General features: G+C 40.7%; 1 protein-coding gene across 2 annotated transcripts in view; it reads left to right on the top strand.

Moving 5' to 3' along the window:
- The window catches only part of LOC133618515 (guanine nucleotide-binding protein G(olf) subunit alpha), a 162714-nt gene that overhangs the window by 136489 nt on the left and 1483 nt on the right, over positions 1–24742 (top strand). For both annotated transcript variants that reach the window (XM_061978960.2, XM_061978961.1), the window contains exons 6-11: positions 11929–11983; positions 12075–12148; positions 13758–13816; positions 13891–14142; positions 14216–14283; positions 24090–24742. The exon at positions 24090–24742 is cut by the window's right edge and continues 1483 nt beyond it. In XM_061978960.2, coding sequence (XP_061834944.1) covers positions 11929–11983; positions 12075–12148; positions 13758–13816; positions 13891–14142; positions 14216–14283; positions 24090–24236 — 655 coding nt within the window. In that variant the 3' untranslated portion in view covers positions 24237–24742. The remainder of the gene's footprint in view (positions 1–11928; positions 11984–12074; positions 12149–13757; positions 13817–13890; positions 14143–14215; positions 14284–24089) is intronic.

The raw sequence follows: 24742 nt of genomic DNA, 5'->3' as shown, positions 1-24742 counted from the left end.
ATAGGTCTGGTGATAATGTTCCCCTTTAACCATTTTACAATTTTATTACAAAAGCAGATAATAAGATAAATATGTGCATATTATGATAAAAGGAGAACTAGATATTGACGATTTTTACCTCTTTTAATACACGTGAGAGCACCGTTATTTGCACGAAACACATCAAGACGGTACTCGATTTCTTGCCATGTTTGCTTCAGCATACCCTATCAAAGGTGACAATGGCATCACTAGTCTTTTGCTTTGGGTCATTAATTATGGACTCAAAACACTGCCAGTAAGATTTGGTAAAAAAAAAAAAAATACATTGTAGAACAAGTTGTATTGGCACTTGTATTGACAAGTTTTGGCAACATATAAGTACAAACATTGAAAAAATACAATATTTTTGGTGGATATAAATACAGCAACGTCACAAAGTACTACTCAGATAATATTTTAAATAACTTTCAATAGAAATGTCTTCACTAAAATCAATTTTAAATAATCCCTCAGCTCAACAATGTCGCAGTTGATGATTTTTTTTTAATTTCTGTTGTAAAAGGTTTTACTTTCAAATGTCTTTCCATATTTTGTAATATTTGCATTTAGGCTTATAAGGAATCACAACAGAGGTAGTTTCAGCGCCTTGTTTATTAATTTATACAGGTCAAAATAATACTTGCTTCCAAATGATCATCCAAACCTGTATTTACGTTATTATATCAATTTATTTTACTCCATTTAAATAAAAATGTACTTGGTAACTACAAACAACTAATAAAGGTCCATTTATGCATGCAATTTTTAAAGTACAGTATAAATAGTTCACAAACAATCAACTATTCTACTCACACAATAATAAGACATGAGTTTCTGTGTGGAGTTTGCATGTTCTCCCCGTGACTGCGTGGGTTCCCTCCAGGTACTCCGGCTTCCTCCCGCCTCCAAAGACATGCACCTGGGGATAGGTTGATTGGCAACACTAAATTGGCCCCTAAGTGAATGAATGTGAGTGTGAATGTTGTCTGGCGACTTGTCCAGGGTGTACCCCGCCTACCGTCCGAATGCAGCTGAGATAGCTGAGACCTTTTTAGGTCCCGTTCTTCCATCCATTTTCTTACCGCTTGTCCCTCTTGGGGTCACAGGGGGGGTACACCCTGGACAAGTCGCCACCCAAATGCTGAAAAAAGCTCTGTGCTGTGGGTTCTGTCTGGGTACTCCGGCTTCCCCCCACCTCCTAGAAAAGCACCTGGGAATAGGCTCATTGGCAACAATAAATTGGCCCTAGTGTGTGAATGTGAGTGCGAATGCTTGTCTGTCCGTATGTGTTGGCCCTGCCACGAGGTGGTGACTTGTCAAGAGTGTACCCTGCGTCCCGCCCAAGTGCAGCTGGGATAGACTCCGGAAAAGCGGTAGAAAATGGTTGGCTGGAAGGATGAAGCAGTCTGCACGGCCTGGATATGAGGCTCTCTCTCGGGGGAACAAGAGCAACGAACCACATGTAGCTCGCTCAACATTACGATAGTCGAAGTCTCATATTTTACTAAAAATGTAGGTTACTCATGTCTCACCAAGCTTTACATGTCCGGTGTTAGATGTTATAAATGAATAAATGCAGCCATAAATACATTTTTAAAGTCGCTGTTTTCTCTCCGCGTAGAAGTGTAATAAAGTATTGTTCCATACAGAGTTTCTCCAAATATCGCGGCTATATCAAGACAAACGCGATAATTAAAAAATGCATATTTTTCCATTTCTGTACCGCTTATACTACATCCTCAAAATATGGCTAGGTTAACACCAAGACATACTATAACTTAAACTTGATTTATACCCCCACGGCCGTCCTGTCTTCTTCTACCGTATTTTTCGGAGTATAAGTCGCTCCGGCCGAAAATGCATAATAAAGAAGAAAAAAAAACATTTTTCCTAGTCACTACCGTTGTGTCCTTGGGCAAGACACTTTACCCACCTGCTCCCAGTGCCACCCACACTGGTTTAAATGTAACTTAGATATTGGGTTTCACTATGTAAAGCGCTTTGAGTCACTAGAGAAAAGCGCTATATAAATATAATTCACTTCACTTCACTTCACATATATAAGTCGCACTGGAGTATAAGTCACATTTTTTGGGGGAAATTTATTTGATAAAAGCCAACACCAAGAATAGACATTTGAAAGGCAATTTAAAATAAATAAAGAATAGTGAACAACAGGCTGAATAAGTGTACGTTATATTAGACATAAATAACCAACTGAGAACGTGCCTGGTATGTTAACGTAACATATTATGGTAAGAGTCATTCAAATAACTATTACATATAGAACATGCTATACGTTTACCAAACAATCTGTCACTCCTAATCGCTAAATCCCATGAAATCTTATACGTCTAGTCTCTTACGTGAATGAGCTAAATAATATTATTTGATATTTTACGGTAATGTGTTAATAATTTCACACATAAGTCGCTCCTGAGTATAAGTCGCACCCCCTGCCAAACTATGAAAAAAACTGCGACTTATAGTCCGAAAAATACGGTACTCTGTTTTATCGGCAAGCCCAAGTCTAGTAAAACTGCTTCCGGGTGAACTTGTTGTAAGCCCCACCCACAGGCACCCGCCCCTCAATGTCAAAACACTGCCATTCATTTGAAACCGTAGAAAAAGAGAAGCAAAACTGCAAAAAAAAAAAAGCGAAGCAAATGTGAAAAAGGAAAAATTTAAAATAAAAAGCTGTCAGACACAAAAACAATAACTGTTTACAACAAATTTGAAGATTGGCATTGAAAACATGATATAATACAAAAAAATATCCACCAAAAATATTGTATTTTTTCAATGTATGTACAGTGTGTATTTGTTGTCAAAACTTGTTTCGGTGCCAATGCAACTTTTTTTTACAATGTCCCAAAAAAATTCCAAAACCAAATCTTTCATCCATAATTACTGACCTAAAGCAAAAGACTATTGATGCCATTGCCACCGTTGATAGGGTATGCTAAAGCAAACATGGCAAAAATATCAAGTACCGTCTTGATGCTCCGTAAGTAATGTCCCATGTATTTGTCAAATGAAAATGCAATGAGTTTGAACATCTTAATAACCACTGAGTGTGGAACACATTTGATTAAGATATCTCACCAAGAGCCTTTGTTGTACATTTTTAAAATGGTAAAGAAACTTTTTGGACACATTGCAGGATTTATTTGTTGTATTAGAATGTATTCTTTCATAGTGGTGTTAGTTTTAAGCACAAAGCAGCAGACTATCATTAATCCACATATGACCACATTACATAAGATATGGAAGTTGAATAGAAGTGGCACGGACCACATGTCACACACACTTACTTAGTAATACTTCATATTCTGCATGGCCTGATCCATCGCATACTCATCAATCGCCTCTTTTTGCTTGCACCCCTACCCCCCATACCCCTGATCCATGACTGTGGTTTTTTATTTTTATTTTTTTGGTCCAGCAAGTCTTGAAGACTCTTCTTTGGCTCTCATGTCACATGACAGTCACATAGCGCTCAGTAATTATAACATTGCTGCTTTTTGCAGGAAAGGCTGTCTAAAAATACTCCCGTGCTGCATTCGAAGCTTGTGTTGTGGTAATGTGAATTCAAGTAAAAACAAGACATTCTAGCTTTTAAATGTCCTTTTTGGCTAACAGTTGACTGCCCTGCGCTCTTGTGGCTGAGCTGATTTAATGGACGCGGCGATTCACTGTCCATTAGATACACCTGCACAAGCTGATGAGATCCAACACAAGAGCTGGATCAATCACCTGAGGTGCGGCTGGGGGCGATCGCCTTGGGTTTGGCGGTGGACTGTCCCTCTCGTGGGGGGTTGAGCGGGGGGCTGCGCCTGGGGAGCTGGGGGGGCTTGCTGCTGTCAGGCGGGACCTGTCCGTGCCCCTCTGGCTTCGGGTCTCCTTGGGCTTCCTCCTTCACCTGGGAGGTGGGGAGGGGTCTTGCCTGGACCGCCCTGCACTGCGGCCGTGCGGGCTCGTCAAGTGTCGGCTTGGGGGAGCCGCTGGCCCCCCTTGCTGCTCAACTGCCCTGCGATAGTCCCTCTCCTGTGTTTGTTTATTTTTACATTTATTTTATTATTTTATCTGTTTTTTCCCCATTTATTTTATCTTTTTCTTAATTATTTATATTTTAATTATATGTGTGTGTGTGTGTGTGTGTGTGTGTGTGTGTGTGTGTGTGTGTGTGTGTGTGTGTGTGTGTGTGTGTGTGTGTGAGTATGTATGTGTGCCTATGTGTGTGTGTGTGTGTGTATATACATATATGTATGTAATGATATATACGTGTATTTATGTATTTATTTATTTATTTATTTATATATATATATATATATATATATATATATATATATATATATATATATATATGGCCGTATATGTGTATGTTTGTGTGTGTGTGTGTGTGTGTGTGTGTGTGTGTGTGTGTGTGTGTATGTACATGCATGTGTATATAGATATACAGTAGGGGTGTGGGAAAAAATCAATTCGGATTCAAATCGCGATTCTCACGTTGTGCGATTCAGAATCGATTCTCTTTTTTTTTTTTAAATCGATTTTTTTTTAAATGTATTTATTTTAAATTGTTTTTTTTGTTTTTTTTAATTAATCAATCTAACAAAACAATACAAAGCAATACCATAACAATGCAATCCAATTCCACAACCAAACCCGACCCAGCAACACTCAGAACGGCAATAAACGGAGCAATTGAGAGGAGACTCAAACACAACACAGAACAAACCAAAAGTAGTGAAACAAAAATGAATATTATCAACAACAGTATCAATATTAGTTACAATTTCAACATAGCAGTGATTACAAATCCCTCATTGACATTATAGTGTCACAGTGGCTTACACTTGCATCGCATCTCATAAGCTTGACAACACACTGTGTCCAATATTTTCACAAAGATAAAATAAGTCATATTTTTGGTTTAATAGTTAAAACAAATTGACATTATTGCAATCAGTTGATAAAACATTGTCCTTTACAATTATAAAAGCTTTTTACAAAAATCTACTACTCTGCTTGCATGTCAGCAGACTGGGGTAGATCCTGCTGAAATCCTATGTATTGAATGAATAGAGAATCCTTTTAAATCGGAAAAAAATCGTTTTTGAATTGAGAATAGTGTTGAATTGAAAAAATTTTTTTGATTTTGAATCGAATCGTGACCCCAAGAATCGATATTGAATCGAATCGTGGGACACCCAAAGATTCACAGCCTTAGTATACAGTATTTGTGTGCGTGTGTGTCTGTGTATATATGTATGTGTGTACTGTATATATACATATATATGTATGTAATGATATATGTATGTGTGTATTTAAATATATATGGCCGTAAGTGTGTGTGTGTGTGTGTGTGTGTGTGTGTGTGTGTGTGTGTGTGTGTGTGTGTACATGCATGTGTATATATGGGTATACAGTATTTACAGTATTTGTGTGTGTGAATATGTGTGTCTGTGTATATATGTATGTGTGTATATATAATATATATATATATATATATATATATGTATGTAATGATATATGTATGTGTGTATTTATATATATACAGTATATGGCCGTAAATGTGTGTGTGTGTGTGTATGTACATGCATGGGTATACAGTATTTGTGTGTGTGTGTGTGTGTGTGTGTGTGTGTGTGTGTGTGTGTGTGTGTGTGTGTGTGTGTGTGTGTGTGTGTGTGTGTGTGTTAATGTGTATATGTTAGGGCTGGGCGATATGACTAAAAAATGTATCACGATATAAGTGTTTCATATCAGTCGATATCGATAATTATTGATAAATAAATAAAAAATATTCTAAATAAAGACCAGGAGAAAAAAGGCTGAGTTTAAATACTTTTATTTTAAACATAAGTAGGTAGCATGTCCTTCGCTAATTGATCCACCACTGCATCCGTTATTTCTTTATAACGTTTTGAATTTTTGTCGTATGGCACTGCTGCCGAGTACCTCTCGATGGTGGTCTGTTGTTGCCGCTTCGGTGCTGTTCCACTTGCACCGGCTGATGTAGATGGTTGTGGCTGTTTGATACTGCTGTACTTCAGCGGGTGAGAGCGGCTCAGGTGGTAAAATAAGTTTGTCGTGTTCCCAGACTTGGTCGGGACGACGACCTTGCAAAGTTTACAGACAGTATTAATCTGATTCGTATCGGACTTAAAAAATCCAAAATACTGCCAAACTGGTGACGTGACGTTTCCTTTTTTATTTACAATTTACTCTGGTGCTGCCGCACTCATATTCCCGTTTTGTTTCACCCCTCGTCGTCAGCTCGCCGTTGTTGCTTTTTTTTTCTTTTTTTTTTTTTCCTGTTAGCATTTCCCAGAATGCCTTGCGGTTCAGGCTCGGCCGTGATAGGTTGAGAGGCCAAAGCCCTTCCTCTGCCTACACCCCCCAGAATGCCGTGCGGTTCCGGCTCGGCATTTCTTCCTATTTTTTTCTAACAGAACTCAGTGAAATTATCGAACGTTCTATCGACCCCATTTTCTATTGATATTGATCACATGTCTATCGCGATATATATTTTTATTGTTTTATCGCCCAGCCCTAGTATATGTATATGCATGTGTATATATAGGTATGTGTGTTTGATGGATAAATATGTGTGCGTATATGTATGTGTGTATGAATGTGTATGTATAGGTATACATATGTGTATGTGTGTGAATGTATGTAAGTATGTGTATACGTGTGTATATGGGTTTGTATATGTATGCATGGTACGGAATACGTGCATGTGTATGTTTTTTTAATTTCATTAGATTTTTTTATGTTTATTTATTTTTCAATGTAGTATTTGTTTAAATGTTCTTTTTTTTCTTATTTTTTTAAAATTTACATTTATTTTATTAAAAAAAATTCTCTCCTGCTTTGTTTGTCTGTTTGTTGTGTGTATGTGTCGCTGCCCCAGCGTGCATTGCTGATTGCAGCGGCGGGTCTGCTGGGGTGCCGGCTGTGGGCTATGGCCTTTTAAAGTAAAGTACCAATGATTGTCACACACACACTAGGTGTGGTGAAATTTGTCCTCTGCATTTGACCCATCCCCTTGATCACGCCCTGGGAGGTGAGGGGAGCAGTGGGCAGCAGCGGTGCCGCGCCAGGGAATAATTTTTGGTGATTTAACCCCCAATTCCAACCCTTGATGCTGAGTGTTAAGCAGGGAGGTAATGGGTCCCATTTTTATAGTCTTTGGTATGACTCGGCCGGGGTTTGAACTCAACCGGAACGGATGCCTAGTGGGCGGGGGTGCCTGGACGTGCGGGATAGATTGTGGGGTTTGGTTGTTCCCTTTTTTTGAGAGGCGTTGGTGGAGTGGACATAAGCGGGATCTACGGGCATGCTTGGGGGCGGTGGGACTGGTGGTGGATTGGCTTAGGTGCCTGTAGCGCTGAGTTGCAGGTCATTCAGTGGCGGTCCCCGGCGGTGTTCGGCGGCGCGTTGGGGGAGTTTGGTTGCATGTCCGATGGCTCGATTGGCTGGGCTGTGTATGGTGTTGGTGTTGTTGGGTTGGCGGCCTTGGTGGTAGCTGGGTGTGTGCGTTGTTGCGATTTGCAGGGTCAGTCGCTCTTCTGTTTCGGTTTCACCGGCCGCGGGTGTTTGTACTACGGATGGGCGGTGGTGGTGGTTGCTGTGATGTTACCAGAGGTGCTGACATACTGGTGTTAATGTGTATGGTTATGTGTTATTGATGTTTGGCAGTAAAAGTTAAAAAGAGTGTCTTTCTCCCTGATTATTTTTATAGCACTCCGAGATATAAAGTAAACAATATCTGTTTTCATGCAAAATTTTAATCATTGTTTCTTTATTTCATACAATCGTTTGTGCTTTTCAAACACAAAGTCTGCTCTCCTGTGGTCAGGGTGCCTCCTCTACAACAACTGACCAACACTTGCGGGAAAGTACGCAGGAGGAGGGAGCAAGACGACATTGCTTGCGCAAATTACCTGACGCGAGAGTATTGCTTGCATTTTACTGACGTCATGTCCGGCTTACGACCATTAAATATGCGTGGGGGTCAAGCTAGCTCTGTTCTCAATGGGGACTATGCGCCATATGCTTGTTTTGTTTTGGGCTGTACGAATTGTTCAAATAGCGAAAAGGAGAAATGTTTCTTCAGAGTTCCACGAGAGGTAATCAAAAAGGGCGGAAGAGTGTAAGATTTTATGAAATGACGACGATAAAAGCATGCAGCTCACACTCCAGTCCAAGGGAGCAGAGTCGAAGAATGCATGAGTTTGCAGTGATCACTTCATTAAAGGATTGTTTGATATAGTTTTAACGGTTATTATTCCCCATTTAAATATTATCTTGATATCATTTGTATTTCTTAAACACATGTGTTTAAGAAATAGAGTGTTTCGAAAAGTACCAACTCGGTGTGTCTAAATAAAAGAAATCAAACGTGAGCAAAAACCTATAAGCTTTTACCAAAGGCAACAATCATAAATCATAAAATGAAACGTTACCTTAGCAAAATGGATGCATATATTTCCACGAGAGTCTTGATCCCATCTTTGACCCAGCCACCCACAAAGAAGTTGTTGACCTCCTCAAAGTTTCCACCTTTTTTGTCGTGTAGGAATGATGTCTGGAGCACAATAGTTTGATATGTTTGGGGACGTGATGGACGTATAATCCTTGATATCACTCGACAAATCTTGTGTTGATAAAGTATAGTAGGGATCCATTCCATTACATAGTTAGAATTTTTTCTTGTATCTGCTTTTTGCGGGAAGATTTAAGCTTCTTTTGTACTTGTGCACTGCTTGCTGTACAACAGCCATCTTAGCTTGGTTGACCACCACTGGTTTTTACTTCTGGGAAGAAGTCACGTGTCGGAATACAAGCAATACACCGGGCTAGGCCTTACAAGAATCCCCAGTTCAAGTCATGTACAAATGCGTTGTGCCGTACTGAGAGCTGTTACCAGTGATGGGCAAACTACTCGGAAAATGTAGTAAGATAGGCTACAAGTTACTCTCGATTAAATGTAGCTAAGCTACAGGGTAAACCCTTGTAAAACTTTTCATGAACTCAACCCACCTTAATGTGTGTTCATATATTTGTGTTGTATGTCTTCGATGAAGAGAGCAGTTATGATTTTGGTTTACAGAATAAACAACTAAAAACTAAGACGTTGGGCATTGTTTTCCTTAATGCATACATTTGTCTAAATATGGCTAAGGACACGCAGTATTTGGGTTTCCTGCACGTAGGGGTGTAACGGTACACAACAATTTCGGTTCGGTACGTACCTCGGTTTAGAGGTCACGGTTCGGTTCATTTTCGGTACAGTAAGAAAACAACAAACTATACATTTTTGGGTTATTTATTTACCAAATTTGCAAAATCTTCCACCAAAAAATATTTTTCTTAGTGGAATATATGATGTGAAGTAATCGGAACCTTGGATAGGTCAATAATTCATAATAACATTGATTTTGATTCAATATTATGTTCTGAGCAATGACAGTTTGAAAGAAAAAAAAAAAAAACAGCTTTGTTTTATTAGTCAACATTGCAACTTTTTCTAAATTACATTTAACCTTTAAGCTTATTTATTTCACTTTTGTTATGTTTTTGTTTATTTTAATAGTATTTTTAGAATGTGCTGCAAATGGCCTCCGGGGCACACTTTTGACACCCCTGCTATAGATAATAAAAAATTAAATCTGATAAATCTATGGATAAAAAGCAGAGCTTGGCGACGCATGCGCGTTTATCATAACTCTCTCGCTCTCTCTGTCTCTGCCCCTCCCTCACCAATGCTGTTGCGCGCACAATTTGTTTTGTTTTTAACCCCTTCTTAACCCTGAACGTACATTGAAAATACTCAAAATGCCGGACATTTGAGGCATTTAAGAAACTCCGCCCTGACAGCTCCGCAAAAGAGGACATGTCCGGTGAAAAGAGGACGTATGGTCAGTCTATCGTAGCTCGTTAGCTGCTAGCATGCCGTGTGTTGTGCCTCAGTGTGTATTGTTTACACAACGTGCGTTACGCTACTTAATATGTCCGTGTGGAAACTCGTTCGGTACACCTCCCGAACCGAACCGGAACCCCCGTACCGAAACGGTTCAATACAAATACACGTACCGTTACACCCCTACCTGCACGTCATCTTCATCACTAAAAGAAAAATCTGCAGGAGAGAATTCCTCCTCAGTTTTCAAGTATGTTTTTTTTTTTTGAGTCCGCTTTAATACCTCCTCAGTTTTCAAGTATGTTTTGTTTTTCTGAGTCTGCTTTAAGCATCCTTCTATCTCTGACTCCCTCATTGTCATGTAACATGAGTGTCCGTCATGATTTTGCTTACGAGTTTTGATGACCCGCCTTATCTTGCCTCTGATTGGCCAGTCCACAATGTTTTGCCCTAACCGTAGCCAATTGTGACTCATCATACGAACACCAACCAATCATCATGGATTTTATCCGTATGTATGGTTGTTCTCGTTCATCCAGGTCATTGTATTTTCTCCATATTTATTATTGGACTGGATTTACAGTTTCTCTCTTTGTAGCTTGTAGCTTTGACCTAAGCTACCTAGTTACATGGGTCTAAAAGTAGCTGAGCTACAGGAAAAGATACTATTTAAAAAAAAGTAGTTGTAGTTAAGCTACGTAGTTTAGCTACATGTAGCTTGCTACTGCCTATCACTGGCTGTTTCTAATCTTTTGGTAGCCTTCCCAATGTGATGCAGTATGGTTATCAAATTTCTTTGACAGCATGAGGATTTTTTATTTTTGTGAGGGCAAAATATTTGTATTGGATCTCATTAGATTATGTACCTGATGAAGTGGCCGGGGAATGTATTGCTCTACTTGCTTGTTCATGGTCATTTATTAAAGTTGTCTAATGTTGTGGGCTCACTGTTGTCGTCCTGTTGAACATTGAAGTGAAAATAATGTTTAAAAAAGCCTCTAATGTCCCTTCGGGAAGTCAGCATTGTTTACATCCGCATTGTTGGAGTCTTGTATTATGATGGAGTCACACCTGAGACAGGCTTGGCTGTGAATGCTAACTTGTGATGCTAACAGTGCCGTTACTGTCACCCGCACACGCTGCTCGGTAGTGGAGAAGGAAGCACAGTGGCCTAACCTCCACAGTATGTTTCTTATGTAATCACTGGAGCTACACAAGGACCTAAATAGACCAGACTGAGCAGCCCTGCCCCCGTGTGGACACCATCTGCCTCAGCACCTCTCTTGGTCAACATGGCGGCCTGCAGCCCAATGCATGATGGGAGAAGTGAACTGAGAAGCCTCGCTGGTTACTGTTTTAGTGGTCTTTACTATTTTTCAGCAATGTGCAAACACAGAAATAATCTAAAAGCAAAAACACACAAACACCATAAAACCAATTCATGTTGGGAAGGCGTGGTTCAAGTGGGAGAGCAGTTGTCCAGAGACTTGAGGATTCCTTGTACGAATCCGGCTTCAGCCATCGTGATACTGCTGTTGTGTCCTTGGACACGCGACCCACCTTGCTCCTTAGTGCCACACACACTGGTAGGGAGGGTTACGGATGGAATTTAGCAACTATGCTACAGTTTTCTTTATTTACAGTGTGTACAGTAGATTGTTCATTAATGTCCTATACTAAAAAAAAATTCTGACACATAAATTCTGCAGGATCAAAAAGAGTAATGCTCAAATGCCCAAAAGTACAGGGTTTTTTTTGCATTTGTTTTTGATCCTGCAGCATTTTTGTGATCGCAGCATTTTCCTGTTTTCTTCTTGCTTTTGGAGAGTTTGGACTTCTGTTTGCTGCCATATTTTTTGCCTTTGTTGTTGTTTCAATGCATCAGCAACATCCCAGCAATAGACCTTTAGTGAGCGTTGTGTGTGTGCACGACCTCCAACACTAACTACTGATGTTTGTTTGTGTGTTTGCAGTTTCCTGGACAGAATTGACTCTGTAAGACAGAGCGACTACACACCAACAGACCAGGTGGGTCCTCTCGTCAGCACCAACCCTCCCCAATTCAATCTCCTCCATCATTTCTTACAATTATGCCATCTTTGTTTGCCGTGTTTTCCAGGACTTGCTACGCTGCAGAGTGTTAACTTCAGGGATTTTTGAGACGAAGTTCCAAGTCGACAAAGTCAACTTTCAGTGAGTGTCTTCTTTAGTCCATTTTGGGACCGATTCCTAATTTTACATGAGGGCCAACTCCGTAAATAAGTCCTTACAATATTTAATCAAGGCTTTGCTCACACTTCTAAACTTTGTATTGCTGCTTTTTGACTTATTAAATCAAATAAATAACAAATGGGCCACATTTGATTATAACTGCTTTGATGTTTCCTTTTCGCAAGGTTTAACATTTTTACTTACTTTCATAAATACACCTCATGTTCACTATGTTTTCATAAATTTACTAATGATAATATTAATATTATTAGATATATTTAATGTATTTCCTTAAAAGTTGACAGATTATTAAAATAAGTAACAAGCAGCTAAATGTGTTTATGAATGCTTTAATATTGTCAGCAATGTTTAAAAATGATTAAGATATTTTTATTTTTTAAATCCAAATTTTTTTCAAAGTGTTGATACATATTAAAATGATAATATCATAATATATTAAATAAGAATAGTTAAAAAAAATTTTATTTTGATTGACACATTAAAATAAATAACAGCTAAATGTCTTTGTGAATGCTTCAATATTGTCAGCAATGTTTAAAATTCAGGGATTTTTCTTTTAAATCCACATTATTTGGAATATCCATCCATCCGTTTTCTACCGCTTGTCCCTTTTGGGGTCACAGGGGGGCTAAAGCCTGTCCCAGCTCCACTTGAGCGAAAGGCAGGGTGCACCCTGGACAAGTTGCCACTTCATCGCAGGGCCAACATAGATAGACAGACAAGCATTTACACTCACATATGTTTTGATTACTATTTCAGTCTTAATAGTAATAAATATAATAAATGGGAATAATATCAATATATATAAATATATATATATATATATATGACAAATTTAATCAGATAAATAACAAGCGGCTACATATGGATATAAATGCTTCAATATTGTCTGCAATGTTTAAAATGATTTACGGGGGTTTTGTTTTTCTTTTACATGTAATAAATATAATAAATGGGAATAATATTTTTTTTTTTTTTTTTTTTTTACAGATTTAGTAAGATAAATAACAAGCGGTTACATATGGTTATGAATGCTTCACTATTGTCTGCAATGTTTAGAATTAATTACGGGGTTTTTGGTTTTCTTTTAAATGCAAGTTATTTGGAATACGTTGTGATAAATATTTTAATAAGAATATTAATAGTGATAAATACATTAAATGGGAATATTTCATCTTGATTTCATGCTTTAATAAAATAAATAACAAGTGGCTAAATTAGATTATTGCTTCAAAGTTGTCTACAATGTTTAAAAAGTATTAGATTTTCTTTTAAATTAACATTGTTTTTTTAATTATTATTTTTATTATTTAAGTTTTGATAAATATTTTAAGGATAATATAAGTAGCTATACATACATTGAATGGGAATAACTGCATATTTATCTATGAAAACCTTATATACCTTAATATCATAAGCTGATTAATCAATTAAAAAAAGATCTGGGCTGAACACCAAATGCTGAGTGTGCAGTTTGTCATTACAGTTTGTGTATTTGTACTGTGCTGTGGTGACCACAAGAGAGCGTCAGTGAGTGAAGTAGTCTAACCACAGTGTTTCTTCTCAACAGCATGTTCGATGTTGGCGGCCAGAGGGATGAGAGGAGAAAATGGATCCAGTGCTTTAACGGTGAGAAGCGTTTACGTTTTGTTGGAGATTTGTTTGTCTCTGTCCTCATCGCTGCCTCTGCTCTCCTTCACCAGACGTCACTGCCATCATCTTTGTGGTGGCCAGCAGCAGCTACAACATGGTAATAAGGGAAGACAACAACACCAACCGGCTACGGGAAGCCCTGGACCTCTTTCGCAGTATTTGGAACAACAGGTGGTTACGCACCATCTCCGTCATTTTGTTCCTCAACAAGCAGGACATGCTCGCCGAGAAGGTTTTAGCTGGAAAATCCAAAATTGAAGACTACTTCCCCGAATATGCTCGCTACACCATACCAAATGAAGGTGGGTGCTTTCTCACGCACACGCACACACACACGTCATATGCATGTTAATGTTCAATCTGTCCACCTTCCAGCAAATCCTGAACCCGGCGAGGACCCCAGAGTGACGAGAGCAAAGTTCTTCATCCGAGACGAGTTTCTTGTAAGTACACGGAGCTGACGGCTGCCATCGTTGTGGCGAAAATAAACTCATGCGTTAGTTACATGGTTTGCAAGTACAATGTACGTTAGTTTTGTGGGGAGTCAGTCTTCTGTGTTTATGAAATATTTAGGGCTGTCAAGTGATTCATTTTTTATAATCAGATTAATCAAGGGTTTTTATTTGCTGGCATAAAATAACATTTGCTGAAGAAAATACCCCAATATTTGGATGCAAATGCAATTTGGTAGTCAGAATGTCATACAGGATTGTTTTTTTTATGTTTTACTGAACTGTAAGTCATTGATTTGCTCAAAACTTGGTGACAGTAAGTACAGTCTTGCGTCTGACTAGTCTTCCTCTCAGGGAATTAAAGTCACTGGTCAATCCCAAGTTCTTTCAGATGACATATATGTTGAGTAAGAAGGACCATCAAGACAGAATAGGAATATTATCACGTTTTACTAAAGCTGTAGGAGACCAATCCTACAGTGCGCTAATACCAGCATCTAGAAGTGGCCTGAAAATCAAACGGGAAGAGACAAGTTATTGAATACGAAAACAGCCCCCACCCTGCCCAGAAAGGAAAACAGCCTCTTTGTTCTAATACTGATAAGGTAAAAAGGGGGTATGCTATACTCCCACATTCCAACCCTTCAAGGTAAAGCACAGAGTTTACTTGCGGACATAAGATACAAGCATAAAGAGTACACATGGGAACATATTAGCTGCTTTAAACATGACTATGAAAAGAGAAAGAACTCTTAAAAATATATGCATTCTCCACAACAGTAAGAATTAAGTGCACATTTTTAAATATTTGCTATAATATTGCAAATGGTTACGAATCAATAACGTAGTAAACACACTCATAAACAATGTTCCCTCTAATTTTTCATGTGTGAGCAAACGTACAAACACCCACACATTTGTCTCAAACCTGACATCCATCCATCCATTTTCTACCGCTTATTCCCTTTGGGGTCGCGGGGGGCGCTGGAGCCTATCTCAGCTACAATCGGGCGGAAGGCGGGGTACACCCTGGACAAGTCGCCACCTCATCACAGGGCCAACACAGATAGACAGACAACATTCACACTCACATTCACACACTAGGGCCAATTTAGTGTTGCCAATCAACCTATCCCCAGGTGCATGTTTTTGGAAGTGGGAGGAAGCCGGAGTACCCGGAGGGAACCCACGCAGTCACGGGGAGAACATGCAAACTCCACACAGAAAGATCCCGAGCCCGGGATTGAACCCAAGACTACTCAGGACCTTCGTATTGTGAGGCAGATGCACTAACCCCTCTGCCACCGTGCTGCCCCAAACCTGACATAACAATTTAAATGTCTTATTATTATAATCAAGTGACTAGTCAATTTCAAGAGATTATTTTCTAATATATGTGATTTGGCCCACTTAGATATTGTTTTTTTTTTTTTATCAGCTATGCACTATAGTATTTTATGCCTGGGTGGGGGTCCTTCTTTGGAAAGATTGTGTACCCCTTTCAGAGATCACATTTAGTTCCCCTTAAAACATTCACATGTTGCATGAGATGAAGTGTTTATTAACTTTCTGTCCGTAAAATAGATATTTTTATTAGCAATTATGTAGTCCTGTAACATAATTTCATGATTAATATCCAAACAATAACATTCTTAACAAATTACAGTAGAATAAGCACACTGATTGAGGAGTCATAGTAAAACCACCTGAAATGTACACTTTACGTGTAGTGTTGGAGTTGTCCAACTTTTTGTGTGGCCATAAACGCACCAGTGGCTAATTGCCATAGTGTATGTGTTGGTGCAGGTGAGAGAGAGAGAGAGAGAGCAAGCGGCTGCTGTTGATATAACAGATAGATGACAAAGAGTTGCTTTTGGCTTGGTTTGTACGGTAGACAACGACCAGTTTTGCTAGATAAAAGTATTTTACACATTGTTTTGGTGTGGTTATGGCCGACAAACAATTTCGCTAAATAAAGGGACCGATGGAATTCCTGTCCTCCTTTAAGTGTCTCCACGTTACAATAATTTAAGTGTTGACAAACATTGTTTTATCTGTTGTGGCCGCCTTTCGTCACCTGTTACTCACAGTTGCATTGCAAAATCATACCAAACAAACGATTTGTTTATTTTGTTTAGAGTGGGATTTGATTTTTTGCGCGGCATAGATTTGCTGTGCGCAGAGGACGCGTGAGCAGTGCGCAATTGCGCAGGTGCGCACCTTAGAGGGAACGTTGCTCATAAACAACATAGTGCACCATTTAAATCTGCATTTACTCTTCTTTAGTTTATCCCAGGGGTCGGCAACCTTTACCAGTCAAAGAGCCATTTTGACCAGTTTCACAAATTAAAGACAACAATGGGAGCCACAAAAAATTTTTGACATTTAAAATGAAATAGCACTGCATACCAAGTTTTTTTTTTTGCTTTGTACTATGTATAAACCAAGGGTCTTAGACACGCGGCCCACACCTTAATATGAAAATTGAATGTTAGTGCGGCCCGCGAGTTTTATATGAATGGGGCTTGACAGCGTCATACTTGTCACCTCTCCCGATTATTCCGGTAGACTACAATTTCAAGGCAACTATTCTCTCGAACGTGCCGTGATGGTACATAATTTAACGCCCACTACAACCAGTGTGCCGGCCTCGGCCACACGTTGTATGGGGCTTCTACTTGCCTACGTAAATGACAGCAAGGCATACTTGGTCAACAACCACACAGGTTACACTGACGGTGGCGGTATAAAAAACTTTAACACTCTTACTAATAATGCGCCACACTGTGAACCCACACCAAACAAGAATGACAAGCCCATTTCGGGAGAACATCTGCACCGTAACACAACATAAACACAACAGAACAAATACCCAGAATCATTATACATATACATTATACACGCCCGCTACAAACCCCGCCCACCTCAACCGACGCACGGGGAAGGGTTGATGTGTGAGGGAGCAGGGTTGGGGTGGGGGTGGGGTTTGGTGGTATCAGGGGTGTATAATGTAGCCCGGAAGAGTCAGGGCTGCATGGGATTCTGGGTATTTGTTCTGTTGTGTTTGTTGTGTTAAGGTGCAGATGTTCTCCTGAAATGTGTTTGTCATTCTTGTTTGGTTTTGGTTCAAAGTGTGGCGCATTATTAGTAAGAGTGTTAAAGTTGTTTTATATGTCCACCGTCAGTGTAACCTGTGTGGCTGTTGACCAAGTATGCCTTGCTGTCGCTTACGTGTGCAAGCAGAAGATGCATATAACAAGACGCTGGGCTGGCACGCTGTTAATACAGATTGTAGAGGGTGCTAATTGCTGTACCATCATGGCACGCCCTTAATATTATTGTAAAGGTGAAAATCTGAGAATATTAATCCCGCCGGGAGTTTACTGTGAGTTTTCTACGAGAGGCACTGAAGTCCGGAAGTCTCCCGGGAAAATCGGGGGGGTCGTCAAGTATGCAGCTGAGCCGCATCAAAATGATCAAAGAGCCGCATGCGGCTCCGGAGCCGCGGGTTGCCGACCCCTGGTTTAACCAGTTGTTTATACAAACAAGCTCGTTTACCTCTTCTTTTTAGGTGCAATGCAACCCCAGCTCCTTGTGATTACTTACAGATGTGCAGTGTTCTCCAGGATGCAAAAATACATTCACACTCGGCCAGTAGTTGCTACTTAATGTTTGTTTTTTTGTGGTACAGTTTGTGCATCCTTGCTGTAATTGTGCCTCTCCAAGGCGTTCTACGACAATGTCACGAATCATCTGTGGTGACATGAATGACATCTTCTTGCAGGACTCGGTCTTCACAGGTGTCACATGTCCTACATGCGGTGGCTGTCTGTTTAGTAAAGGCATACAGTATGTTTAACTTAACTGTGCTACTTTTGTTGACAACATTGACGCAGGTAAACTGCCAGCTTAGCCTTCTCCTCTGTTTGTTTTGGATGTAGCATTCATGCTATCATCTCCATCCTCGAGTACATGCTTTGCTTTAAGATGGTACTCTGAAATTGATATGCGCCGATGATAAGAACGTTTGTCAATGCAATACCAAGAAGTTACCTCAGTCTTATCTAAAGTTCTGTTTTGAAACCAAATTGGCCGCCTCCCATCGCGATCACAGACCGTGTAACAATGCACGCACCTTATGTGATTAATCTTCACTCAGCGTGGCTCGGGTGGTGGAGCAGCCATGCCAGCAACCTGAGGGTTCCTGGTTCAATCCCAACCTCGTCATGTCCGTTGTGTCCTTGAGCAAGACACTTCACCCTTGCTCCTGATGGATCGTGGTTAGGGCCTTGCATGGCAGCTACCGCCATCAGTGTGTGAATGTGTGTGTGAACGGGTGAATGTGGAAATAAGCGTCAAAGCGCTTTGAGTACCTTGAAGGTAGATAAGTGATATACAAGTACTGTATAATCCATTTGACCATTTACTCATACTTTATGACTCAAAATTTGTTTTTGTTTTTTTAATTACGTGCGTTAACAGTTCTAGAAAAAAAAACCAAGAAAGAATTTTACTTAAACACCTAAGTTTCAGTAGTTTTCTTGGAGAGAATTCTTTATTTGATGTTCACGAAAACATGTATGTTAGCTTTTACAAAGACTTTTAATTACGATGCTAATAAAAACACCTAAGTTAATTTCATGAAGACACAATATTTAATTTGATGCTTATGAAAACATGTATGTTAGATACATTACTTAAATGTATTTGTTCTTTACAAACACTTGTACATTAACTTCAACAAAAAACTTGTCAGGTTCAAACACTGATGACATCTATAAAACAAGACAAGAAGCAAGGAATTAAACACAGACGGAATTAAATTTGGCTCAATTGAGGAGAGACGTCTGGAGTACAGTCTCACCACGCTCTGGCGAAAGATTGTACGCCTCTTTTATTTGGACTTTCCCCTGATTACATGGCAACAGCTGTTTCTAAGGGCTGGGGGTTGTAAACAGCCATCGCCTTTGATTAAAACAGTTCAAAGAAAAGGTCGTAAAACAGTTCAAAGAAGCGGTGCCTGGAGGGGAGTCTGGTCCTGCTTCCTCTTCGCTTTGTAGACCTCGGGTCAAGACAATATCTTTCTGTTGATTACAATACATGAAAGAAACAGAACACCTTCATGTTGCTTCCCATCCTACACAGTGGAGTTTTACAAGCCTTCTGCTTGGTAGGATCAAAGACAGCTATTGTCTCATGGCAACACACATTTCTGTGATAACTTACATACAATTATTCTGACACCAATGTTTATAGAAACACGCGAGTTAGTTTTAGTAAAGACTCAAAAGTTTTGTTTTTATTCTTCTTTGTGTGGACATTGTTGATTGTCATGTCATGTTCGGATGTACATTGTGGACGCCGTCGTTGCTCCACAGTAAGTCTTTGCTGTCGTCCAGCATTCTGTTTTTGTTCACTTTGTAGCCAGTTCAGTTTTAGTTTCGTTCTACATAGCCTTCCCTCAGCTTCAATGCCTTTTCTTAGGGGCACTCACCTTTTGTTTATTTTTGGTTTAAGCATTACACACCTTTTTACCTGCACCCTGCCTCCCGCTGTTTCCGACACCTACAAAGCAATTACCGTATTTTCCGCACTATAAGGCGCACCTTCAATGAATGGCATATTTTAAAACTTTGTTCATTTATAAGGCGCACCGCATTATAAGGCGCATAGAATAGACGCTACAGTAGAGGTTGGGGTTACGTTATGCATCCACTAGATGGAGCTGCGCAAAAGGGAATGTCAACAAAACAGTCAGATAGGTAAGTCAAACTTTATTAATAGTTACAAACCAGCGTTCTGACAACTCTGTTCACTCCCAAAATGAATAAACAGCTGTTTTATTATTTTCCCCGAGGTAAAGTCAGTGACGTGGTGTTTTGTTTATCTTTTAACAACAGCAAGGTATAACATGTAGTGCAACATTTATATCACATAGTGGAGGGGAACTTTTCCCTGATTCAATAAACAGGTCAAAAACAGTCTGATACTGTTACGCTAAATCAAAGGTTTGTGCAATCACAATATAGTAACACTCCAAATAGTGCAGAGCAATAACAATATATCAATAACTCAACGTTGCTCAAACGTTAATGTGACAACAGTCACTTTATGAAGTTATTCCTCATCCACGAATCCCTCGAATTATTCTTCTTCAGTGTCCGAATTAAACAGTTGGGCGAATACGGCATCCAACATCCGTCTCGTGGAAGTCGTCATTAATGGAGTCAGTGTCGCTGCTGCTCCATTCCCGTGTTCTACTGCGTGACTGATCGCCTTAAGTTTAAACTCTGCGTCGTAAGCGTGTCTCTTAATAGGAGCCATTTTGGGGTCTTTACATAAACACACAAATGGAAATGAAACGGCACGCCTCGCGCAGTCATATATCCCAGCATGCACCACGCGCAGTCATATATCCCAGCATGCACCGCGCACTTCTTCTTCTTCTGGCCTCACTCCACTGGCTCCCTGTCCGTCACCGCATTGATTTTAAATGACTTTTTAATTGTTTTTAAATCCCTAAATGGTCTGGCCCCACAATACCTGACCGAGCTTCTGCAAAATTATACATCGTCTAGAGCCCTAAGGTCAGCTGACCAAATGCTGTTGGCGGTCTCCAGATCCAGGCTAAAGACCAGAGGGGACAGAGCCTTTTCCGTTGTCGCCCCTAAGCTCTGGAACAGCCTTCCCCTCCACATTAGGTCAGCCCAGAGCCTGGGGGTCTTCAAAACCCTTCTTAAGACCTATCTCTTCTCGCTGGCCTTTGACCTGAGCTGAGTCCGCCCATAAGGCCACCTTTTCTAGTCCCCCCCACACACACCCCTTCACTTTAGTTTTATTTTTCAATTTGTCGCACTTTTATTATTTTATTTTTTATTTTTCATCCATCCATCCATCCACCTTCTTCTGCTTATCCGAGGCCGGGTCGCGGGGGCAGCAGCCTAAGCAGGGAAGCCCAGACTTCCCTCTCCCCAGCCACTTTGTCCAGCTCTTCCTGTGGGACCCCGAGGCGTTCCCAGGCCAGCCGGGAGACATAGTCTTCCCAACGTGTCCTGGGTCTTCCCCGCGGCCTCCTACCGATCGGACGTGCCCTAAACACCTCCCTAGGGAGGCGTTCGGGTGGCATCCTGATCAGATGCCCAAACCACCTCATCTGGCTCCTCTCGATGTGGAGGAGCAGCGGCTTTTCTTTGAGCTCCCCCCGGATGGCAGAGCTTCTCACCCTATCTCTAAGGGAGAGCCCCGCCACCCGGCGGAGGAAACTCATTTCGGCCGCTTGTACCCGTGATCTTGTCCTTTTAGTCATAACCCAAAGCTCATGCCCATAGGTGAGGATGGGAACGTAGATCGACCGGTAAATTGAGAGCTTTGCCTTCCGGCTCAGCTCCTTCTTCACCACAACAGATCGATACAGCGTCCGCATTACTGAAGACGCCGCACCGATTCGCATGTCGATCTCACGATCCACTCTTCCCTCACTCGTGAACAAGACTCCGACATTTTTATTTTTATTTAGCAAATTTTTACTTTTTATTCGACCCCTTTTACCGTATTGCTTTTGCACTATCTTGTTCAGCTCATTCATTGTTTATGTTCTTTGTTTGTTTTTGTTTTGTTTTTCTTTGCTCTATGCTTTTTTTTTAACCTGTAAAGCACTTTGGTTCAATTTAAAAGTTGTCGTAAACGTGCTATATAAATAAAGTTGATTTGACTTGACTTCTTCTACGGGGGAAAATGAAGTCGGCGGCTGCTTACTGTAGTTTTGATTGATTGATTGAAACTTTTACCTGTTGGAGGCTCAATATTGGTCCATATATAAGGCACACCGGATTACAAGGCGCAGCACTGTCAGCTTTTGAGAAAATTGGAGGTTTTTAGGTGCGCCTTATAGTGCGGAAAATACGGTCGCTACCGGCTGCCACCTACTGATATGGAAGAGTATTACACGGTTACTCTGCCGAGCTCTAGACAACACAACACATCATTTGCAGACTATAATTACAGGTTTGCAAAAAATATTTTTAACCCAAATACAAACCCCGTTTCCATATGAGTTGGGAAATTGTGTTAGATGTAAATATAAACGGAATACAATGATTTGCAAATCATTTTCAACCCATATTCAATTGAATATGCTACAAAGACAACATATTTGATGTTCAAACTGATAAACTTTTTTTTTGTTGCAAATAATCATTAACTTTAGAATTTGATGGCAGCAACACGTGACAAAGAAGTTGGGAAAGGTGGCAATAAATACTGATAAAGTTGAGTAGTGCTCATCAAACACTTATTTGGAACATCCCACAGGAGAACAGGCTAATTGGGAACAGGTGGGTGCCATGATTGGGTATAAAAGTAGATTCCATGAAATGCACAGTCATTCACAAACAAGGATGGGGCGAGGGTCACCACTTTGTCAACAAATGCGTGAGCAAATTGTTTAACAGTTTAAGAAAAAACTTTCTCAACCAGCTATTGCAAGGAATTTAGGGATTTCACCATCTACGGTCCGTAATATCATCAAAGGGTTCAGAGAATCTGGAGAAATCACTGCACGTAAGCAGCTAAGCCCGTGACCTTCGATCCCTCAGGCTGTACTGCATCAACAAGCGACATCAGTGTGTAAAGGATATCACCACATGGGCTCAGGAACACTTCAGAAACCCACTGTCAGTAACTACAGTTGGTCGCTACATCTGAAAGTGCAAGTTAAAACTCTCCTATGCAAGGTGAAAACCGTTTATCAACAACACCCAGAAACGCCGTCGGCTTCGCTGGGCCTGAGCTCATCTAAGATGGACTGATGCAAAGTGGAAAAGTGTTCTGTGGTCTGACGAGTTCACATTTCAAATTGTTTTTGGAAACTGTGGATGTCGTGTCCTCCGGACCAAAGAGGAAAAGAAGCATCCGGATTGTTATAGGCACAAAGTTGAAAAGCCAGCATCTGTGATGGTACGGGGGTGTATTAGTGCCCAAGACATGGATAACTTACACATCTGTGAAGGCGCCATTAATGCTGAAAGGTACATACAGGTTTTGGAGCAACATATGTTGCCATCCAAGCAACGTTACCATGGACGCCCCTGCTTATTTCAGCAAGACAATGCCAAGCCACGTGTTACATCAACGTGGCTTCATAGTAAAAGAGTGCGGGTACTAGACTGGCCTGCCTGTAGTCCAGACCTGTCTCCCATTGAAAATGTGTGGCGCATTATGAAGCCTAAAATACCACAACGGAGACCCCCGGACTGTTGAACAACTTAAGCTGTACATCAAGCAAGAATGGGAAAGAATTCCACCTGAGAAGCTTAAAAAAATGTGTCTCCAGTTCCCAAACGTTTACTGAGTGTTGTTAAAAGGAAAGGCCATGTAACACAGTGGTGAACATGCCCTTTCCCAACTACTTTGGCTCGTGTTGCAGCCATGAAATTCTAAGTTAATTATTATTTGCAAAAAAATATTTAAAGTTTATGAGTTTGAACATCAAATATCTTGTCTTTGTAGTGCATTCAATTGAATATGGGTTGAAAAGGATTTGCAAATCATTGTATTCTGTTTATATTTACATCTAACACAATTTCCCAACTCATATGGAAACGGGGTTTGTAGGTGAAATTAGATCATCTCTCACGGCTCACAGTGGTTGAAAAACACTGCACTCGACCACCGAGTAGGCAAGCCTCGAAATGTATTTTATGTTGACAAAAACAAAGTTGGTTAGTTTAGGTTAGCGGCTTGTGTCGGCGTTAAAGTCGGTGCGAGTAACGCCTCCTGTCTTCCTCTCCCCGCCGCAGCGGATCAGCACGGCGAGCGGCGACGGCCGACATTACTGCTACCCGCACTTCACCTGCGCCGTGGACACGGAGAACATCCGGCGGGTGTTCAACGACTGCCGGGACATCATCCAGAGAATGCACCTGCGGCAGTACGAACTCTTGTGATGGGGGCGCCGTTCTGCATCCTCAACCACGAACCCTGACCTCCCCCCCCTCCCGTCCCCCCTCCCCCCCTCCACGGTCTCTACGCACCACCGCACCCTGCTGTCGAGGACAACGAAGTACTACTGAAGTGTGTCAAATCCTCTTCTCTGCTTTTCTTGATTACTATTGTTATTCTTATGGATTGATTTATTTTAATGTTTCCTTTTGAAGGCCTTGACTCGTCATTCCACTAAGCTTCACGCTACCTCCTTTCTTTGCCCCCACCCTCCTCTTTTTTTTTTTTGCCTTGTCTTTGGACCTGAAGACACCCGCAGGATGTGTGTGAGCGCGCGCGTGTGTATGTGTGTGTGTGTGTGTGTGTGTGTGTGTGTGTGTGGTCGTGACCCCTCCCACTGGTCCTCCACCTGCCCATGTGCGGAAAATACGGATGAAGAGATAAATGCACTTTGGCATCAACTTCCTTTTATTTTGTTGTTGTTGTTGTTGTTTTAACTACTTTGCTGGTT

The sequence above is a fragment of the Nerophis lumbriciformis genome, linkage group LG19 (genome assembly GCF_033978685.3).
Source record: "Nerophis lumbriciformis linkage group LG19, RoL_Nlum_v2.1, whole genome shotgun sequence".
NCBI classification, from domain to species: Eukaryota; Metazoa; Chordata; class Actinopteri; order Syngnathiformes; family Syngnathidae; genus Nerophis; species Nerophis lumbriciformis.
Note: the sequence above shows the minus strand (reverse complement) of the source record. Positions and strands in the feature narration are given on the sequence as shown.